The 22,293-nt window shown below is 37.2% G+C and overlaps 1 protein-coding gene across 1 annotated transcript; it reads left to right on the forward strand.

The window, feature by feature from the left end:
* The first annotated feature begins 656 nt into the window (after positions 1-656).
* Positions 657-14,568, forward strand: ipmka (inositol polyphosphate multikinase a). Its single transcript, XM_052150623.1, has 6 exons — positions 657-741; positions 2,513-2,598; positions 2,944-3,040; positions 4,853-5,025; positions 10,847-10,928; positions 11,948-14,568. Exons 1-6 carry the CDS (start codon positions 675-677, stop codon positions 12,472-12,474), a joined length of 1,032 nt encoding a protein of 343 aa, XP_052006583.1. The 5' UTR covers positions 657-674; the 3' UTR covers positions 12,475-14,568.
* The last annotated feature ends 7,725 nt before the right edge of the window (positions 14,569-22,293 follow it).

The following is a 22,293-nucleotide window of genomic DNA, read 5'->3' on the forward strand; positions in this document are numbered from 1 at the left end:
CCTCGTTGTCATTATCGTCAAAAATAAAAGATGGCGTTGCTGCCAATAAAATCTACAGAATAATGGTGGGGTCTCAAATGCGGTTTGACAGGTAGTTTGAACAGTTTTAACTAAATAGCATACATCTTAAAAACGCAACGCTCATGGCGCGAGACAAAAAAACAAACAAACAAAAAAACAAGACAGGTCACAACCACGGAGCTCTAAATTACGGCCAAAGACGCCAGTAGGACTCACGTCACGAGTACACTGACGGAACGCAAGAACGTGTCTTGTGTGAACACTCCCTTTGATTAGAGGACTGCGTGCTGACGTCACGTCTCCATTCAGAACCCTGAAAGACGCGTCGCGTGACAACGGTGTAAGCCACAGTATATTGCGCACATTTACGCACACAGTGATAAATAAGCGCCAAATTAAAGGGCTCCAAATGGTGGCTCTGATCTGACAGCACAGATATTCTGAGTGTTGCATGAACATGTTTGTCTTCCTGTTAAACGACTTCAGATCCTCTGGCCACTCATTAACTCTCGCCTGTTAAACTTGGATAATCCTATGCTGAACAAGTTGGCGGTTGTCAGATCATGGATTCACCATCTCTAATGCTGGAAAAAGTGGAAAGAATAAACACAGAATATGTTTGGAATAAAGGAAACGGGGCTGTAGAGCACGGGATGATAAATGGATGTGTGCCGTTCTCTCATCAGGTGGCGGGACATAAATGCGGGATCAATAACACTGGTCAGTTTATGGACAAATCATTATTTATTGTATTTTTAAAATGTGCCATAATGTTTCGGATCATTTCTTGTCCGGAAAACAACAAATCAAACGAATAACATATCAGATAATTAAAACACATCTAAAAATAAATAAATAATAATAATACAAATAAATAAATAACACTGAAATGAGCAGTAAAAAAAAATAATCATTAATCAAACTGAAAATTGAATTAGTAGAATTTGTTTAAACTAGATATATTCCGAGTTTCAATACAAGTTAAGCTTAAATGGCAGCATTTATAGCATAATGTTGATTTGCCACAAAAAATGATTTTGAATTGTCCTCCTTTTTTAAACAAAAATCTGGGTTACAGTGAGGCACTTACACTGAAAGTGAATGGGACAAATCCCTAAATGTTAAAATACTCACTGTATATAAGATGTAAACAATATGTGTGTTAATATGATTGTAGTGTGATAAAATGGCTTAATACACTTTTTCTGTGTAAAGTTATTGGCACATCCAGTATAACAACTCAAGGCCTCTTTCCCTTCCATTGTAAGTGCCTCAATGTAACCTCACTTTATTTAAGAAAAGGAGGGAAAAGTAAAAATTATTATTTTAAAATTTTTTATTTGTGGTAATCAATAGTATGCCTCAAATGCTGTCGATTGAGCTCACCTTGGTTTAACCTGAAACACTTGTTAGTGAAGTACATAGGTTTCGTTTATCGTAGGTTGGATTAGATCAGGATGAACAAATGTGGTTAAAAAAATCTATAGAGGATTACTATTGGAACAATTTGGATCTTAAATGATCGTAATGGAATTAAATAAGATTCTACTGGATAAACTGAAATTCCTGCAGTTTTTTTTCTTTTATGATTCTTACGAGTCCTATTGAATACTGTGTATTCTATTGTACAGTATATGAGAAAAGGATTTGGATCCTTTAGGACTGGTTACAAAATTGCCTAATGATTCCAATGGAGATCCTGTGTTTTAGATATTTTTTCATGGGTAAATTCAGTATAAACTTTGACACTCGTGGAATAATTTGCACAGGTTTTCCTCTAGGCATTTTTTAGTGATTGAGACTAAAAAAAGAGTTAAAATCATTCAATACTTAATTAAAAAGTCACTGGATTTGTTTTCACTCTTGTTTAACGTGAAACCACGATGTCTTTGATGAAAAGAAACAATCAAGCTGCCCAGCAGTCAGATGACATCATTTCCTCCGCTGTAGTAACTCTCATGTGTCAGTTGTGATTCTGTCATGGGGATTTACTGATGAATGAGAGTGCACTGAGAGCTGTTATCTGATGGACTGTGTGGACTGTCAGATTGTGAGTGGTCAGCACTTTTTTTCTTCTTCTTGTGTTAAAGCAGCAGAGTCATGATCTTATGATCTCAGAGTGGAAGATATCAAGATGTCACAGCGTAAATGCTGCAAACCCTCCAATGCACACCAAATATCACTGGACTGGAATCTCAGATTGATTGAATAGTCATCTTAGATATAATTTAAAGGGGTCAAATCACGAGGAATCATATTTTTCCGGCTTTTCAGTTCATTTTAATATGAAAACATATTTAAATAATTTTTGAATGAAAAGTTCCTCTGCACCATCAACATTTGATATGTCTACTTTAATGTTATTCTGCTTAAAGTGACATTTATGCGTTTATGTCGCTTTATTTTCTCCAAAGTCTTTCAGATGTTGAGTTGAATATAATGATGAAGAAATGTTAGCAAGTTCTCAGTCATTGCTTCATTACTGACACAGGTGTTCTGCAGCATCCTGATGGCACAATACTCAAACAGCTACAACCTCCTCCGAGAGGCCCACGAGAGATGTTATTCTACAAGCAGGTAAATAAACTGATTCTGCTGCAGACATACACATGTTCAGATGTGAGATCCCACGTGCATTCTTATCATCTTGTTGCTAAATTACTTTTCTGGTTGTAATGCAATAATGCAACTTACTTTTAACAATTTTATTCCCCAACACTTCTTCTAAGACATTAATTTCATAATAATTCTCAGTAAACATCCACTGCTTTAAATAGAGATTATGCAGTTTTGATAGGCTGCTAATGGGTGTCAGAATGAATTGAAAGAGTAGAAGTCAGGAATCACTGGTAACTATAAATGTGGACCAGAACCTATCTGGATCCAAAGCTGCTTAACAGTACATGTTACTGTTTTCTGCAGGTATACGCTAAAGACTGCACAGATAAGAGGCTAATGGACCTGCAACAACATCTACCAAAGTTCTATGGCACATGGGCACCAAGGGAGTCGCCGCACGGTGAGATAAAACAGCAATGTCCAATTTGGTTGTATGGCAGGGCGGAGGGCGGGGCCAGGTCGTGATTCTACACACCCAGTCCCTTATCAGGCTAATCAAGCCTCTGAGAGGGATAAAGGCCAACTGCGGAGGATGGTACGGGAGAGAGAGATTGTTTCGGGCAATGTCCGTCGTGTGTGTGTTTGTCTTTTGTTTAAGTTTCTCATTAAACTATTATTTATATTGTCCAGCCGGTTCTCGCCTCCTCCTTTCCATTGAACTGCGTTACACACATGACGGACATTGCCCTGCCACAGGTTGTTAACAGTGTTGGGTGTAATCGGATTACAAAGTCTAATCTAATTACTTTAAAGTAATAAAAGTAATTTAATACATTACATTTAAAATTATTTTAATCACATTACAGTTATTGCATTAGTGGGGTTACACATATTTCTAAAGCAATATAATTTAAGCAGAATACATTTAAAACATGAACTATGTTCATATGTCTGTTTGTGTTTCTGTTTTACGGAAAAGTAAAGTAATTAGTAATGTGATTACTTTTACAGATAAATAATCAGTAAAGTAATTTTATTAAATATTATTAAGAAAAGTCATTAATAATTTGTATTGGATCACTTTTTGAGTAACTTACCCAAACACATATTGTTACATTCACTACTGAATTTCAGACCGATTTAAATATTACAGTTAATATTAAATGCTGTCCGCAGCCCATTTCATTTTTGTACTCTAATATATTTTCGAGTAAAACTTGATATTTAAAGAATACAAAAAAATGTAGAGCAGACTTGATTTTATCCATTTGAAAAGTGGGCATAGGTTGGAGGGGAGGGTTTTCATGACTGAGAGGGTTTTGTGATGTCATCCAAAAAGAAACAACATTTCAAGGACTCAAGGACTTGGAGGACTTGGAAATGGAGTTTTTTCCATTTAGTTAAGTTTCTTGAATAAATACAGTTTACTTTAGAATAACATGCACAAGCAAATTCTTTGCATTAAGGTCAGGGACATGCATCGAGAAATTAAAACAGGTCCATTTTCAATTGAAGTTTAATTTAACTATAATAATCTGCTGTGTCAATCCTGGTTGAAATCAACAGTCATGTGCTATTTTTCCTTCAGCAGTCAGATTTCAATTTCTTTTCCCTGAAGGTCATCTCAAGTTAGTGTTATCTATATTTGTTTAGTTATAAGTTTAGTTATTAATTAGTTAATAATTGATCAATAGTTTGGTATTTATTTTTGGATTCCTTCCAGCAGTGTTACTCTATATTCTTTGGGAGTTAAAAGAAAGCAGAAACCTATAAAGCCTTTCCTATGTTATCATGTTCTCAGCATTAATTGTGGGTGTTGTCATGTGTCCAAAGTACAGTACATGTGCTTGATGAGTGTGAGATGTTTGTTTAGTCCGTATATAGTGTATGTACAATAAAGGAGTATTCACTCTATCAATATATTGAACTTTAAACTGCTTTTCCATGTCTCTGTGCATCTTTTTGTGTTTGCCAAGATTGGGCACAAAATAAATGACCATGTTTGAATGGTGCAGTTGGATGACAACACTGAAAAATCACAATGATGTCCTCAAAGACTTACTTTGCTTAATAATCTAATAAACAGGATTATCAAACACAGCATCTGATACATGGAATCTAAAGACATCACATGCTCACAAAGTTCATAATAGGCATTTTCTGTATCATTTGTCTCAGAGCTGTCTTTTCATTGTCTCATGAAGAGACAGAGCTGTATGTTTATGTCTCATATGTCTCAGAAATTGTCTCCTATCTGTCTCATATTTCTCAGAACAGTATCTGAAGCTGGAGGATGTGACACAGAGGTTTTTACAGCCCTGCATCATGGACGTAAAGATCGGCAGGAGAAGTTACGACCCTTTTGCATCACAAGACAAACGTGAACAGCAGATTGGGAAGTATCCTCTAATGGAAGAGATCGGCTTCCTGCTACTGGGCATGAGGGTGAGCCAGACAGTCGCACATTATGTGTGTGTGTGTGTGTGTGTGTGTGTGTGTGTGTGTGTTTGTGCCTGAGTCTTCATCAGCTCAGTGTATTTATGAACTTTCCTAATCTTCTTTATATCTCCTCTTTTTCCATATTCTTTTATTCACATCCCTGCATGCTTTTTTCTCTCTGCATTCTTTTCTCAGTACCTGATTTCATTGTTATGTGATGTGATGCTCATAAACACAATATGAAGCTTCAGATCACCTGAGTGAGGTTTCTGAAGGTCCATTTCAGTGCTGCAAAAAATAAATTCCCATTTGTCCTCCCACTAAGGCATGATCAATTTTCAGAGCTTATCCACACTCTCAGTTAATTTTGATAAGACATCTGATGATAAGATTGTAGAGAAACCAGTGGTCATTTCATGACTCTGCTTTGGATTCTGCGCCCAACAGTTTTTCTCACTGTGTTGCAACTGTGCAGTACAAGGTCAAACTCAAATTGAGACTATTTGCCTCTGTAATCTCACGTTTGAATCACCGATTAATTTACATGCACACCATTATGCTGATACTCCCAAAAAGCAGCTATTCAACTGTGTTTACATGAGTTTTTAAATCATCTGATTGTTCTCTGCTTGCTTTTGATGTCAAAACGTAAACAGGCATGCGTACAACACTTGCACACATTGGATAAGAAGGTAAGTACTCCATTAAAGGCAAAATACAATTGTAAATGTAAAAATGCATTCACACACAAATTTGTTTTGCTCATGTTTGATATACCTATTGAGTGGGTCGATTGATACAATCCTTAACTCTGTGAAAGACTCAATGTAGCAACTTTGATGTTGGCATGAAAAAGCTTTGTCTGAAAGTTTAAACTAGTTTTAGAAGTTTTAAGTTTGATGGGGATACAGAAATTACATTAAGACAAACAACCAGACAGCTAACCAGCTTGATAGACAGACAAATACAACAGTCAGTGAGACAGACTGATTAACTGTCAGACAGATAGACAGACAGAAAGATAGAATGAAAAAGAAAGAAAAGCTGAGAAAAAGAGGCCTTGTAGCCTTGAGTGTGTTTGTTTACATTTGAATAGTCTTGGCCACTGATTTTCAAATGAGCCAAACCACTGATATATATATATATATATATATATATATATATATATATATATATATATATATATAGAACAGTATATACTATATATCAGTGATTTGGCTAATACATACACTACTGGTCAAACGTTTTGAAACACTCATTCTTTATTATACGTTTTTTCACATTTTAGAATAATAGTAAAGTCATCAAAACTATGAAATAATAGAAATGGAACTTATGGGAATTATGTTGAAACAAAATCCAAAATAAATCAAAACTGTGTTATATTTTAGCATCTTCAAAATAGTCACCCTTAGCCTAGAATTTGCAGACATGTACTCTTGATATTTTCTCAACCAACTTCTTGAGGTATCACCCTGGGATGCTTTTTAAACAGTATTGAAGGAGTTCCCATCTATGTTGGGCACTTATTGTCATCAATTTCAAAAACTTTTTTTTTTAACAACATTTTTGTTTAATAATGAAGTACATTTATATGGTGGCACAATTATATTTTTGTCTACAAAATTAATTTCAAACATTTAAGCATACACCTTTAGATCAAAAGATTTTTAAAATCATGAGAAACTTTTCAGTCGTGTTTCAAAACATTTGACCGGTAGTGTATGTATATTTCAGTGCAGTGGTTTGGCTCATTTGAAAATTCTGTTTATGTAAGTCTAATGGATTTTTGTATAACTTCTAAGGGAAAACTGTAACACCATGCCTTCTCCGGGCGGGTCCATTGACACGACACAATGGCTTGAGGCTGACTACACTGAACGCATGGACACGAACGTTCTAAACCATTTATTTGTGTTGTTGGCAGTAGTAGCGCCAGCACCCTGTCTGTGAAGACACGGTGTTGATTACTTAGAAAAGTGATAGTACTGTAAGTACTGTGCCTTGTTCTGTGCTAAGCTAGGTATCTTTAAAGCTCTTAGAAGAGTTACAATTGATAATTTTAGTCTTGGCTAAAGGGTTTTTGGAAAAGCATCTGGCCTTTGCAGTCTTGAAGCATGATCATGATTTCCAAGCTCGATTACACTACCTAGTGCTTGCTAGATGGCGCTAGGAAGTGTAATCGAGCTTGAAATCATGATCACCATGGAGACTCATGTCAAGATTTATAGGGGAAAAAGGAGTTACATTTTGGTCTGTTTGGTCACCGAAAACCGATTGGATCACTTCTGAAGACATGGATTAAACCCCTGGAATCTTTTGGATTAATTTTATGATGCGTTTATGTGCTTTAAAGTTTTGGTCACCATTCATTTGCATTGTATGGACCTACAGAGCTGAGATATTCTTCTAAAAATCTTTGATTGTGTGCTCATTTTTGGGTGAACTAGTCCTTTAATGATTATTGTGGCACCTCTATGAAGACAGCAGCTGACTAATGTGAGTTGAATGCTTTACCATCATCACATGCTGTGTAAATATAAGTGTTATTTGAAATATGAGTGTTGGATTGTGTTCAGCTAACATGCTAAACCTACCGACAACAGACTGTGTGTTTGAAACATCACTTCGATCAATTGAAAGACTGTTTATGTTCCATTTGGGACACTATGTTTGAAAATTCATACAATAGATGGTCGAGTGTATAGCAGGTGTATTTGATTAAAGTTCCAAGATGTCTGTTCTCTACATTTCCTTCCCAGTTAAAGGTCCGGATAATAATATGTAGCTGACATGGTGTCAGTGGTCATATGGCTATGAAACTATATAATATACTCAGCAAAAAAAGAAATGTCTTCTCACTTTCAACTGCTTTTATTTTCAGCAAATTTAACATATTTGTAAATATTTGTGTGAACATAAAAAGATTCAACAACTAAGACATAAACCAAACAAGTTTCACAGACATGTGACTAACAGAAATTGAATAATGTGGCCCTGAAAAAAGTGGGGGTCAAAATCAAAAGTAACAGTCAGTATCTGGTGTGGCCATCAGCTGCACTAAGTACTGCAGTGCATCTCCTCCTCATGGACTGCACCAGATTTTCCAGTTCTTGCTGTGAGATGTTACCCCACTCTTCAACCAAGGCACTTGAAAGTTCTATCACGAAGACTCGCAGACTTGAGTGAAATTTAAATTACAGTTATTTGATGAATATAAAACAGAAAAATAATGTCTCTCTTTGGCGTAGGCCCCGTCTGGTGGTCCAAAGAAGTCCAAATCGGAACCGTCATATCCTGCCGGAGATAGGAGTAGGGGCGAGGAACCTACCCCCATGCAGGACAGGACTCAACTGGTGGTGGTGGGGTGGTGGAGGTTGCTGTGTTAGCATGCTGAAACAGCAATGTGATAGATTGTGAGCAGACTTATAAAGAAATGGCTTACATGTGATTGGCTAGGAATTACCCAGCTAGTGGTGCGATGATGTACAGCTGCTAGTCTTCCCTCTAGAACTATGCTGCGCTTACATTTCTCTGACATTTCTGGGTGGAATGGCCCTAGCCCTCACCCTCCGATCCAACAGGTCCCAGATGTGCTGAATGGGATTGAGATCCGGGCCCTTTCGCTGATCATGGCAGAACATTGAGATTCCTGTCCTGCAGGAAGGGTGCCACATGAGGGAGGAGGATATCTTCCCTGTAATGCACAATGTTGAGATTGCCTGCAATGACAACAAGCTCAGTCCAATGATGCTGTGACACACCGCCCAAGACCATGAAGGACTCTCCACCTCCAAATCGATCCCACTCCTGAGTACAGGCCTCTGTGTAATGCTCATTCCTTTGACGATAAATGCAAGTCCTACCATCACCCCTGGTGAGAAAAACCACGACTCGCCATTGAAGAGCACTTTTTTGCCAGTCCTGTCTGGTCCAGCGAAGGTGGGTTTGTACCCATAGGTGACATTGTTGTCTGGTAAGGATCTGCCTTACAACAGGCCTACAAGCCCTCAATCCAGTCTCTCTCAGCCTATTGTGGACAGTCTGAGCACTGATGGAGGGATTGTGCGTTCTTGGTGTATCTCGAGCAGTTTTTGTTGCCATCCTGTACCTGTCCCGCAGGTGTGATATTCGGATGTTCCGATCCTGTACAGCAGTGGCGGCTGCTGGTCTTTCAAAGAGGGGAAACTCATTTTCGGCCTACATTATAAACTTATTTACCCTATTTTTTTCACTAAATCAATCTTAGGTGTTGATCTGCCCTGCTGTTTAATTCAAATTTTTTCCTCGTAAGGAAGACTTTCAAATGGCTTCGCCAAAATCAGGTCGACAATATTAGCACCGTCTGCCATCGTGCGCAGTTTCACCTGTACAACGCTAGCCTAGCCTACTGTATGAATGAACGAATGAACGAACGAACGAACGAACGCTCTAAAACAAAATATATTAAACTTGGTAAAACTGAAACAAGGAATGTGGTGTATAATTGTGTGAAATGTAATGCAAACAAATATAAAGAAATAGGTTGCAGCAGTTTGTCTTTAGACTACACTTGAGAAATCCGCGATGGGACTGAGCGCGAAATAGCTTCAGTGACTTCTTATAGTACAGATTCGCTGTCAATCAAAAGGAGATGCAGTCTTTCGACAGATCCTCCAATCATCACGAGGAAGCCCGGAGTCCGGGCCAGCCCACTCCTCATTCACCCCCAGAGACGCTGAGTGTCCGTGGGCGGGACATAATCGCAGCATTTATCCAATGACCGTCTATTTTCGGAGCACTGAAAAAAACTGTTCAGAGCAGCCCCATTGAAGTCAATGGACGCTCGGCTTCAACAGGGAAATGCACTGAAGCTACGGGAATGTATGAGAAGTATATGCCTGCTATATGTAATGTAGCTGATTCTGAACGAACTCGTCTTCGAGATGAACGTGTTCTAACGCATTTTTAGTCAATAAATTGTTTACACAATAGTACATATTTGACCATTATTTTTTTGACATTATAGCTGAGCTTCCCTTGCAGTCTTAAAGAAATCCCCACTGCTGTACAGGTGTTGTTACACGTGGTTTGCCACTGCGAGGACGATCAACTGTCCTTCCTGTCTCCCTGTAGCATGATCTTAGGTGTGACACAGTATGGACATTGCAATTTATTGCCCTGGCCACATCTGCAGTCCTCATGCCTCCATGCAGCACGACTACGTTCACGCAGATGAGCAGGGATGCTGGGCATCTTTCTTTTGGTGTTTTTCAGAGTCAGTAGAAAAGTCTAACCTAGAATAGTCCAACTGACAGTGGTCCGAGGAGGGACAAACCACAAACCCATGACAGGGTGTTGGACGCCCAAGGCTCATCGATGCTCGAGGGCAACAAAGGTCACAATTCTTCACAATGCCTCAGCGGATATGTGCTTTTTGAGGACCAAAAGCATGTTAGGCAGATGGTCATAATGTTTTGGCTCTTCAGTGTATAGTGTAAGTGTATATACATTGAGGGTTTTAGCATCTTATGAAATGCATTTTATGTTGTGATATTTATTATTGAAGGTTTTTAGTAGCTTATATTTCATGAACTTTGTTTAGAGTTTCCTTCCTCCAAACCCCTTAGTAAATCATCTTCTGTATCAGCACTCTGCCGGCACTTGTTTTTTCTCAACTTATTATTTTCTATGTCTCTAGGCTGAGCCATTTTTTTTGCCAGCTGCTGTATTTTTTGTAGTGTGGCTGTAATAATCCATGCCGTGGGAATAGCTCTGTCTCTCGGTTTCTGTTTTTGTTCATGGTGATGTCTTTCCTCTTTTCTTCTCTCTTATCTTCTCATTTTAGGTGTACCAGATCAACTCAGACAGTTACATCACCCATGACCAGTCATATGGACGCAGTCTTGGAAAGGACACCGTTAAAAATGGTGAAGCTCCACTTTCATGGCTCACTTGTGTGGACTGGTGGATTTTTTGCCATCCCAGATGTGTATGACTTTCTATCTTCTGCAGAAACACAAACAAAGATTTTTTTTAGCTTAGTAGTTCAATACAATTCAAATGAATATTGGCCAGAATTTTGAAGTTCCAAAAAGCACATAAAAGTAGCATAAATGTAATCCGTACTACTTCTGTGGTTAAATCCATATTTACAGAAGCATTATGATAGGTGTAGATGAGAAACGGGTCAATATTTAAGTCCTTTTTTACTGTAAATGTCACATTTTTCTTTTGTTTTTAGCGATTCACATTCTTCATGCCACCTACCAGGCAGGGAGAAGAATTTTACTTAAATGTTTCAAAAAATATTTCTCACCCACAAAACAAAATTGTTTCTAACCCACACCTATCATATTGCTTTTGAAGATATGTATTTGACCAATGGAGTTGTAGATTTGATGCTGCTTTATGTGTTATTTGGAGCTTCAAAGTTCTGGCCACCATTCACCTGCATTGGATGAACCATTCAGAGCTGAGATATTCTTCTAAAAATCTTTGTTTGTGTTCTGCAGAAGACAGAAAGTCATACAGATCTGGGACGGCATGACGATGAGTAAATTAAGAGAGAATTTTAATTTTTGGTTAACTATCCCTTTAAAGAGTCATGGTAGATTTTCTTAGATTTCTATAGCGAATATGTTTTTTGTTTGTTTGTGTTTCTCTGCTCTAAAATATTTCATCAGTTAGAAATGGTTCTTTTTCAGTTCAAGCTCTATAACATTATGGAAAAATCATAGAAATCAATTTGTCAAAAGGTGCTGTCGGCTAGAAATTGCTCTTTGTGAATGCAGTCTCTTTAAATCTATATCTGGCAATCATAAGCAACTAGAAAACTCATCCAAGTTAATCGGTCAACAAATCTGTTTTTAATAACATTTTAAAAAATGGAGTGGTTACCATTTATCACATAGTAACAAAAATGATGTTGTCTTGATTTTCTCTACAGGCTTGACTAGATTCTTCCATAATGGTCAATGCTTAAGGAAGGATGCAATTTCCCACAATGTCTTTAAAATACGACAAATTCTCCACTGGTTTGAGAGCCAAACACAGCTGCATTTCTACGCCAGCTCTCTGCTGTTGATGTATGAAGGCTCACCTCACACAGTCAATGGAATGATGCACAAGAGAGCTGAGACTGGAAGACAACTTCTACAGTCCAATGGTCACTTCCCACATGAGACTCAGAAGAGTGTTCAGTGCAGTTTAACCCAAGTGGGCAGGAAATGCATTCAATCAAACTGCAGTGATCTTCCCCACAACCTCCAGCATGACAGGACCGTAAACGGAATGTATGGAGGAAGTGTAGAGGAGGAAGATGAGGAAATTGGAATAGATTATAAGGAAGAAAATGCAGGGGATGTGAAAATGATCGATTTTGCTCATGTGTTTCCTAGCGACAGTGCAGATGAGGGCTACATTTATGGACTAAGGAACCTCCTTGCAACCTTAGAACAGATACTAAAGGAATGAGATCAGTGACATCTCTTTCTCTCTCACTCTGTCTGTTCCGATGTGTTCAGCCCAGCCAATATTTTAGGCATTAACCTGTTCAGACCTGAAATGTGTTCCAGGGACACATAAGCATGGCTATGTTTCATTTCTACTCTAAATGCAGCCATATGACAATCAATTTTTTCAGTTTTAATAGTTATTCCAATATTCTTCTTCCCTTTGCAAAACTGGGTCTGAAGGGGATAATCAGGTTAAATGTTTTTTAATTGTTCTTAAAGGAATAGTTTATCCCAAAATGAAAATTCTCTCATCGTTTTCTCATCATTCAAGATGTGTATGACTTTCTTCTGCAGAAAACAAAAAAGTATTTAAAAAAAAAAATATTTTAGCTCTGTAGGTCCAAACCATGCAAGTGAATGGTGACAAGAACTTTGAAGCTGTGTTAAAGTAATCAAAGGCAGTGTTAAAGTAATCAAAATGACTCCAGATCTTCAGAAGCGATATGGTAAGTGTGGGTGAGAAACATCAATGCAAGTCCCTTTTTACTATCAATCTCCACTTTCTCTTTCCCTTTCTTTTGTACTGGCAGGAAGGAGAATTTATAGTAAAAAAGGACTTAAAGGTGGTGAAAGTGATTTTTATAATGGAAATGTATACAAAAAATTTGACTTTTCCCTGAAAGATATTTATGAAAAAGTGTCCTGAAATATCTCACAGGTCTCTGTGACAACTCTAGACTCTGTAAACAGCAATCAAATATGCGTGTTCTCATAGTATTGTAGTTGCAGCAAATTATTAAGGCATATTGCCATTTTTATGTCATGTTGCTCATAACAGTTGTCAGCTGAGGGTGCTTATTTTTTTTAACAACCGTTTCTGCTTGTGTCGGTCGCATTTGGTATCTTTGGAGTGCTGCGTTTTGGAAAGGTGGGGCGTAGCTTATCCAACAACTCAACTTTAAATTCTAGAATGGCTAAAATCACTTGCAGCATCTTTAAATATTAATCATTTTCTCACCCACACCTATCAAATGGCTTCTGAAGATATAGATTTAACCACTGGAGTTATATGGATTACTTTTATACTGCCTTTGTGTGCTTTTTGAAGCTTCAAAGTTCTGGCCGCCATTCACTTACATTGTATTGACCTACAGAGCTGAGATATTCTTCTAAAAATGTAATTTAATTTTCTTTGTTTGTGTTAAGTAGAAGAAAGAAAATGATGAGAGAATTTTCTTTTTTGTTAACTATCCCTTTAATCCAGTGCAACATCATCTCACACACATACATGTCTTAAATTGAACAGGAGAACGTATTTGGACTTTTAAAGCAGTTTTATCAGTGCTATCAGAACACACTTACTATGCAAGTACTGACTTCTCATGACTTAACTACTGATGCAGACATGATGTCTGTCTTCTAAAACAGCTAATATAATGCACTTTTGATTTTAAACTAAATTCCAAATGAGAATTTACCTTAGATTTAACAATGAATTGTGTAATTCCTGTTTCCAGTGTTCCAACTGTTTGGCTGAGCAATGGTAGATGATGAAGTGTTAGAAACTTGTTTGAAAAAGTAATTATTATGCGATTCTGTTTAGTGCAACTAGTTGCACAGAAATACATTTATTTATGCATATGTATTCATTTTACATTTATGCATTTGGCAGACGCTTTTATCCAAAGCGACTTACAGTGCAGTTATTACAGAGACAATCCCCCCGGAGCAACCTGGATTTAAGTGCCTTGCTCAAGGGCCCAACAGTGGCATCTTGGTGGTGCTGGGGCTTGAACCCCTGACCTTCTGGTCAGTAACCCTGAGCCTCAACCACACTGAGCCAACACAGCCAACTTAATGCTATAAAATCCACTCTTGTGTCTTTAAAACAAAATCTAATGTTTAAAAATACTGTTTTTACAAAAAGAAAAAAGAAAGTTTAAATAATGCGTGTTTGAAGTATAGTAATGGAGGATTTTGATGATATTCTTAATGTACCACTGAATAAAACAGTATGAGCAACAAGCAGTCACTATTTTGTCAGCTTTTTGTAACTCTATATAACGGGCTGAGTGACATGGCGATTGTATCTGCTTCCTTATTAAGGATTTGATTCACATGACATTGAATGTGCGGAATTCAAAATGTTCAGATTTCTAAATAAAGATCAGACATTAAATTTCAAAGATTGCAATTTATCCTAATGCATTATACTGATGGACAACTTGATTATTATTTTATAGTGGTTCCATGCATAGCTTTTAAAAATGGGATCAGCACTCTTTCTCAGTGATAAAAAAATGTCTCGGTTTTGCCCATAATGGATTAAAGGATTTTGCTTTGCAGAAAGCTTCACATTCTCGCATTTTAATGTTCCAACTGGACTGTTCTATACTTTGGCCTCCCTAATGCATTCTGTAATGCATTTCATTTTTCTCAAGATTGTGATATTTTCCATAAAACATGAGCAGCAAACTCAGAGCAGCAAAAATGTCATAATTATGATTTTTAATGGTATTGTGGCTAACATGTATAATTCAAAATATAAATTCCATATACCACATAAATTCCACTCACATATTTTAAACCCAAAGTAATGGATTTCTGCATTTATTAATAATATTGCAACAGCAAGTCAATACACAAACAACTCAAGAAGAGAGAGAGAGAGAGAGAGAGAGAGAGAGAGAGAGAGAGAGAGAGAGAGAGAGAGAGAGAGAGCAAACAAGATAGAAAAAGAGAGAGAAAAGAATGCCCGTGGGCTCTTTTAATGCATTTCCTAGTCTAGTTTTTTACCTCTATATTCAAATCACGTTTAAAGTGTTTGAAATGCAGTTGTATACAGGTACACATTTCATATGCTTTCCTCACAGTTTTGAATAATAAAAAAAAAATCATACATGTCGTCCATATTTGATATTGATCTTTCTAGGCTGTGTAATTTGTTCTCATCAATGTGTTATTTGTCGGCGTGTGTTTGTAGTTCCACATAGCTTCACTTGGTGGCGCTGTGGCTCTTATTTGCTAGCACATCATCGAAGGACTCTGGAAATGGTTGTAACACAAAACTCAATCCAGTGGTTTCAGATCTGGGTAAAGAGAATCAGCAGTCCTTGATATATGTAGCAGCGTATTTCATGTGGTTTTCAGCGTATTTCAATACTTTGTTGTGTTTATATTACAGGCGTTAAGATGAACATAAGACAGTGGTGGGTTTGAGAAACCCATTTCATTTGCATAAATATATGCCATTGTAACAGGGTCAAAAAAGGTGTTTCCACTTGCTTTACTTAATTTTGTGTATGGCCCTTTAATTTTATTCAACCTGCACTCTCCAACCATTGGCTGGTGCTGTGTTGTGTGCTGTGTAGTGAGAGAGTAGTTGTGGGTGGGTGAGTGATAATTTTAATTAATTTTATCTTATTTTTTGGGGGTGTCAATATCGACATGTATTTTGTTTTGCCATGTATGAAGGTGTATTGTATGCCCTCATGCTACCATCTTATATGTGTAGTAATGTTTGATTTAATGTTCATCCTCATTATAGAACATGCGTGAGCATTGTTATTGGGACTGTGAGATGGTGTCAATCGAGTGCTTAATTCAACACAATGCAGAGAAAACCCTGTTACACCATATTAAAATGCTGGATATGGCTTTACCATAGTCTTTCTGTATTATGTGTTTGTATGTGCATGGTTCAGATTTAGAGGTAGTGCTGCAAATAATGATTATTTTGATAATCGACTAATCTAACAGTTATTAGAACAATTATTCGACTATTCAGGCGATTATTGCAATGATTAATTATTAGCTCTTAACCGACTATTCAGCTTGTGTTCCAACTTAAAAGGTTAACAATAAAGAGGGCAAAATCATCTTTTAAAAATAGCTCTAAATAACATTCACTGAATTAAAGGGAAAAAACAACACTTTTTATTAAGTTTAATTCAGTAAAAAAATCACTGCAAAAAATCCTATTGTTGTCAAGTGTTTTTGTCTTGTTTTCCATTTATCTAAATATCTTATATGCTGCTTCTCATATGAATGCATTTTTTAACAGGATTGTTTATTTTTTAAAATATTTTTATTTTTTACATTATATTCAACATTCTCAGATAACTTTTTGATTTTCAGTATAGTTGCTAAAGTAAATGTACAGTGTTTTAAAGGATTTTTTTATATATTTTGGAAAACAAGCCAAAACAAATCAAAATGTAATTTGTTGCAGTGTAAAATGGGTGAAGACTTCTCTCTCTCACCTTTCGGTTCACTTCAATCCATCTTTAACTCACAAAAATACAAACTCTCTCTTATTTATAAAGCTGCGTATTGCCAATTTACTCCATGATAAGAAATGCACAGTAACACATACACTCACCTAAAGGATTATTAGGAACACCACACTAATACTGTGTTTGACCCCCTTTCGCCTTCAGAACTGCCTTAATTCTACGTGGCATTGATTCAACAAGGTGCTGAAAGCATTCTTTAGAAATGTTGGCCCATATTGATAGGATAGTATCTTGCAGTTGTTGGAGATTTGTGGGATGCACATCCAGGGCACGAAGCTCCCGTTCCATCACATCCCAAAGATGCTCTATTGGGTTGAGATCTGGTGACTGTGGGGGCCATTTTAGTACAGTGAACTCATTGTCATGTTCAAGAAACCAATTTGAAATGATTCAAGCTTTGTGACATGGTGCATTATCCTGCTGGAAGTAGCCATCAGAGGATGGGTACATGGTGGCCATAAAGGGATGGACATGGTCAGAAACAATGCTCAGGTAGGCCGTGGCATTTAAACGATGCCCAATTGGCACTAAGGGGCCTAAAGTGTGCCAAGAAAACATCCCCCACACCATTACACCACCACCACCAGCCTGCACAGTGGTAACAAGGCATGATGGATCCATGTTCTCATTCTGTTTACGCCAAATTCTGACTCTACCATCTGAATGTCTCAACAGAAATCGAGACTCACCAGACCAGGCAACATTTTTCCAGTCTTCAACTGTCCAATTTTGGTGAGCTCTTGCAAATTGTAGCCTCTTTTTCCTATTTGTAGTGGAGATGAGTGGTACCCGGTGGGGTCTTCTGCTGTTGTAGCCCATCCGCCTCAAGGTTGTGCGTGTTGTGGCTTCACAAATGCTTTGCTGCATACCTCGGTTGTAACGAGTGGTTATTTCAGGCAAAGTTGCTCTTCTATCAGCTTGAATCAGTCGGCCCATTCTCCTCTGACCTCTAGCATCAACAAGGCATTTTCGCCCACAGGACTGCTGCATACTGGATGTTTTTCCCTTTTCACACCATTCTTTGTAAACCCTAGAAATGGTTGTGCGTGAAAATCCCAGTAACTGAGCAGATTGTGAAATACTCAGACCGGCCTGTCTGGCACCAACAACCATGCCACGCTCAAAATTGCTTAAATCACCTTTCTTTCCCATTCTGACATTCAGTTTGGAGTTCAGGAGATTGTCTTGACCAGGACCACACCCCTAAATGCATTGAAGCAACTGCCATGTGATTGGTTGATTAGATAATTGCATTAATGAGAAATTGAACAGGTGTTCCTAATAATCCTTTAGGTGAGTGTATATTATGATTCAATAAGTTTGTGAGCCATCACGTTATAATCTAGATGCATTAAGCGTGCATGCTCAAAGGACGAGTACCCCGTAACAGTGTAATCGAGTTTGAAATCATGATCGTGCCTAGAGATGCCAATGGCCTGATTCATAGTGTAAAAGGAGTAATATTTTGGTCTGTTCTTACACAAAAACAATTAGATTGCTTCAGAAGACATGGATTAAACCACTGGAGTCTTATTCATTACTTTTATGCTGCTTTTATGTGCTTTCTGAAGCTTCCAAGTTTTGGTCACCATTCACTTGCATTGTATGAACCTACAGAGCTGAGATATTTTTCCAAAAATCTTTGTTTGTGTTCTGCAGAAGAAAGAAAGTCATACACATCTGGGATGGCATGAGGGTGCGTAAATTAGAGAATTTTCATTTATGTCCTGAAGCCATAGGAGAAGCTTTCCACTGTTCATTTTCTAGTTCTTTAGAAAACCTTCTTATTATTGATGCTATAGAAAACTCAGAAATGAATATGCTGATGAACCAATAATTTAGCAACAAACTTGATTAATATCCGAAGAACCATACGGTCAAATGAATAAACTCTATAGAGCAATAAATGTTTCTTGATAAATGTAATTTTGTTCCCTGATGTAAAGTAATTAGTAATGTGATTACTTTTTCAATTAAGTAATTGGTAAAGTAATCTGAAGTGATCTTTCTGAAGCTGCTGGTGTCAGATATATCTGACTGTATTTTCAGCAGAGACAATCAAAGTTGTTCATCCTTTATTAGATGGCTCAGACAAACCTTCCCTTGTAGTTCCTGGATATAAGACGATTCATTATATCTGTTGTGAATTGCAACTGAAAAAATATCATAGGCTTCACGAGGAGGGAAATTACACCTTTTTCTACCAGAACTCAGGTATAATAGATTGGCTTTTTCATTGAGTGATGGTTGCACTTTCACTATATGAAAAATAAACCCCCAAAAAACTATGAATTTACTGGATCCGGACACATGCTGTGGTCTTGAAAGCTCTTAATTGCCTTGAGCAAAATTGTCTTGGGGAATGTGACCAGTGGAAAACTTTGTCAAAAGAACAGCTTAATGCTGCTTAACAGTCTGGTGATGAGCTATTATTTGATTCATGCTGATGTTTGGTCTGCTTTTTCTGGAATATATTATTGTTACTTGGCAGATAGCTTTCTCTTTACTAGTTTCAGTTGGTTGAATGTGTGCTGTGGGTCTTGTCATGCCAGAGTTTGGCATGTCACTTATGGTGTGGTGCAGCGTTTAATTCTCAGGGCTGATAATCAAAGGTTGTTGGTTTGAACCCCACAAAAAGATGAAGCCATAAGCTATTACCATTATGCTCTTGAGCAAGACACTCAGGGTTGGGGAGTAACGGAATACATGTAATGGGATTACGTATTTAAAATTCAAAATATTAGTAACTGTATTCCACTACAGTTACAGTTGAAACCGTTGGTAATTAGAATACAGTTACATTCAAAAAGTATTTTGATTACTGAAGAGATTACATTGCATTTTATTGTCATTTGTTCCATTTAATATTTAGCCTATTCAGTTGGAATTATTTTTTTATAGTCAGAAAAAGTTAAGAAAATCTGCCAGTGGTGAAGATGTAATCCAAAGTATTTAGATTACATTTATGACTTTGAGTAATCTAGCGGAATACATTACAAATTACATTTTAAAATATGTATTCTGTAATCTGTAGTGAAATACATTTTAAAAGTAACCCTCCCAACCCTGAAGACACTTAATTGATTAGTTCAATCCAAAATTGTAATTCTATTATTTACTCACACTCATGTCGTTCCAAACCAGTATGTTGTAGTTTCTTTTTTAGTGGAATATAAAAGTAGAATTTGAAGAATTCCAAAAAGGACACACACACACACACACACACACATGTTGTGTTTCCATGTTTTATGGGGACTTTCCATAGACATAATGGTTTTTATACTGTACAAACTTTATATTCTATCCCCTAAACCTAACCCTACCCCTAAACCTAAACCTCACAGAAAACTTTCTGCATTTTTACATTTTCAGAAAACATAATTTAGTGTGATTTATAAGCTGTTTTCCTCATGGGGACCGACAAAATGTCCCCACAAGGTCAAAAATTTCGGGTTTTACTATCCTTATGGGGACATTTGGTCCCCACAAAGTGATAAATACACGCTCACACACACACACACACACACACACACACACACACACACACACAAAGCCAGTCAGTTTGACTTGTGCACTATATTCCAGGTCTTCTAAAGCAATACAATAACTTTAATACAAAAACGCCCATTGGGTCTGCTGGTGTGGCAATAAATTAAGATAAAGATTCTAAAGAAGGTCACTTATTAGAGTGTGATGACAGTTTTGTGTTGCTGTTTATCTTCTCTAGAAGAAGAGTCTTTTGTTCATGTAACTCTTTGTTTCCTTATCTTCTTCTGTTGAGAAACTCTTGAACCTTAACATACAAAGTATAATATTTGTTTTTTGTTTCGTAAGGAACAGCCTTGACATTTCCAACAGTGTTTGATTTTTTTCAACAAGTTTCACCAATTGATTCTATATTATAGCAGAAAAGCAATATGATTTCAGCATTTGTTAATAGGTAGTGTCTATAAGCAGTTTACATTAATGCTCTCAAGGACAAACATCTTTTTTTTCTGGCCCCCTTGAAAAAGTTGTCTGTCATTTGAGCCTGAGCACTGTGGGTGACCTTGGTTTGAGATGCCACTCAGTACTGCAAAACATGAAGGCTTAATGGATTTTATATTTGATGTGGATTTATGGTTGTCGTAATGGAAGGGTCATGAAATGGGTCAAAACATAAGTTTTGTAAACATAAGTAAACAGAACAAACTGTAAACATTTCTGTTGTCCATGTTGTAGATTACCTAAAATAGGGAATAAGGAAAACCAAGGCGAAATAAGCAAAAGAAAGACAGGAAAGCAAAGGAAATAAAATTACTGCACGTCTCTCCTTTTGTGTGTGTGTGGGCGGGCGGGTTTGGTTGGTTTACGAGGAAAGGTTTTTTAGGTTACAATCTGGTAATTACAAAGGTATTATGCTATAAATGTGGTTTATGAAGACATTTCTAGTGTCCCCATAATTCAAATCGCTTTTTGAAAATGTAAAATGCAGAACGTTTTTTGTGAGGGGTAGGGTTAGTGTTAGGGGATGGAATCTAACGTCCCATCCGTCTTTCGGATGGGACGTTAAACCGAGGTCCTGACTCTCTGTGGTCATTAAAAATCCCTAGGGCACTTCTCGTAAAGAGTAGGGGTTTAACCCCGGTGTCCTAGCCAAATTCCCCCCATTGGCCCCTATCTATCATGGCCTCCTAATAATCTCCATCCCTGAATTGGCTACATCACTCTACCATCTCCTCTCCACCAATAGCTGGTGTGTGATGGGCGTTCTGGCACACTATGGCTGCCGTCACATCATCCAGGTGGATGCTGCACACTGGTGGTGGTTGAGGAGATTCCCCCTATACTATGTAAAGCGCTTTGAGTGCCTAGAAAAGAGCTATATAAATGTAAATTGTTGTTGTTGTTGTTGAATCTATAGTTCGTACAGTATAAAAAGCATTATGTCTATGGAGAGACCTCATAAGGATAGCCGCACCAACATGTGTGTGTTTTTAACCTAGTTTCATAGAATGAGCATTACTACAAATATAATTTTTGCAAACTGACTTTATCTGCTGAATTCTACATTTTGCTGCAGTTTACTGAAATGAACACTAGAGGCACTACAACAACTATGCGACACACTATGCCTTTGGGCATCATACATTATGTCGCATCTAACTAGTAATACCAATTGACATTTTAAAACACGTCCACGCACGAAAGCCAGAACTTCAAAGGACACTTAATGCTCAATCAAGCCTAATTTTAACTGCAGCATGACTGTACTGTGAAATGAAAGTCTCCCAAACAGACATTCAAAAATTATAATTTTTCATATGAATCTACCAAGGAGGTCTATAATACTCTAATATTATTTGTGATTTAAATGTCGCTTGCAATAAATTATATTTATATATATATATATAGCACGGTTATGCTGCATTCTATTCAAGTTGGATGTGGGATATTCCTACTTGATATCTTCTACCATAAATTCATTCCATTCCCTGATATTCGGAAGATGACATTTAAGGAAACAAAACTGCAATGCTCCCGCTAGCTTAGCAGGGGTTTGA

Source organism: Xyrauchen texanus, chromosome 20, assembly GCF_025860055.1.
Source record: "Xyrauchen texanus isolate HMW12.3.18 chromosome 20, RBS_HiC_50CHRs, whole genome shotgun sequence".
Taxonomy (NCBI): Eukaryota; Metazoa; Chordata; class Actinopteri; order Cypriniformes; family Catostomidae; genus Xyrauchen; species Xyrauchen texanus.

Excerpts from the sequence above, each read along its gene's own strand:
- ipmka (XM_052150623.1), top strand. The coding sequence starts at position 675 with ATGATAAATGGATGTGTGCCGTTCTCTCATCAGGTGGCGGGACATAAA. Across the intron at positions 5,026-10,846 it reads TCCTGCTACTGGGCATGAGG|GTGTACCAGATCAACTCAGA; the intron begins GTGAGCCAGACA and ends TTCTCATTTTAG. Across the intron at positions 10,929-11,947 it reads AAAGGACACCGTTAAAAATG|GCTTGACTAGATTCTTCCAT; the intron begins GTGAAGCTCCAC and ends TTTTCTCTACAG.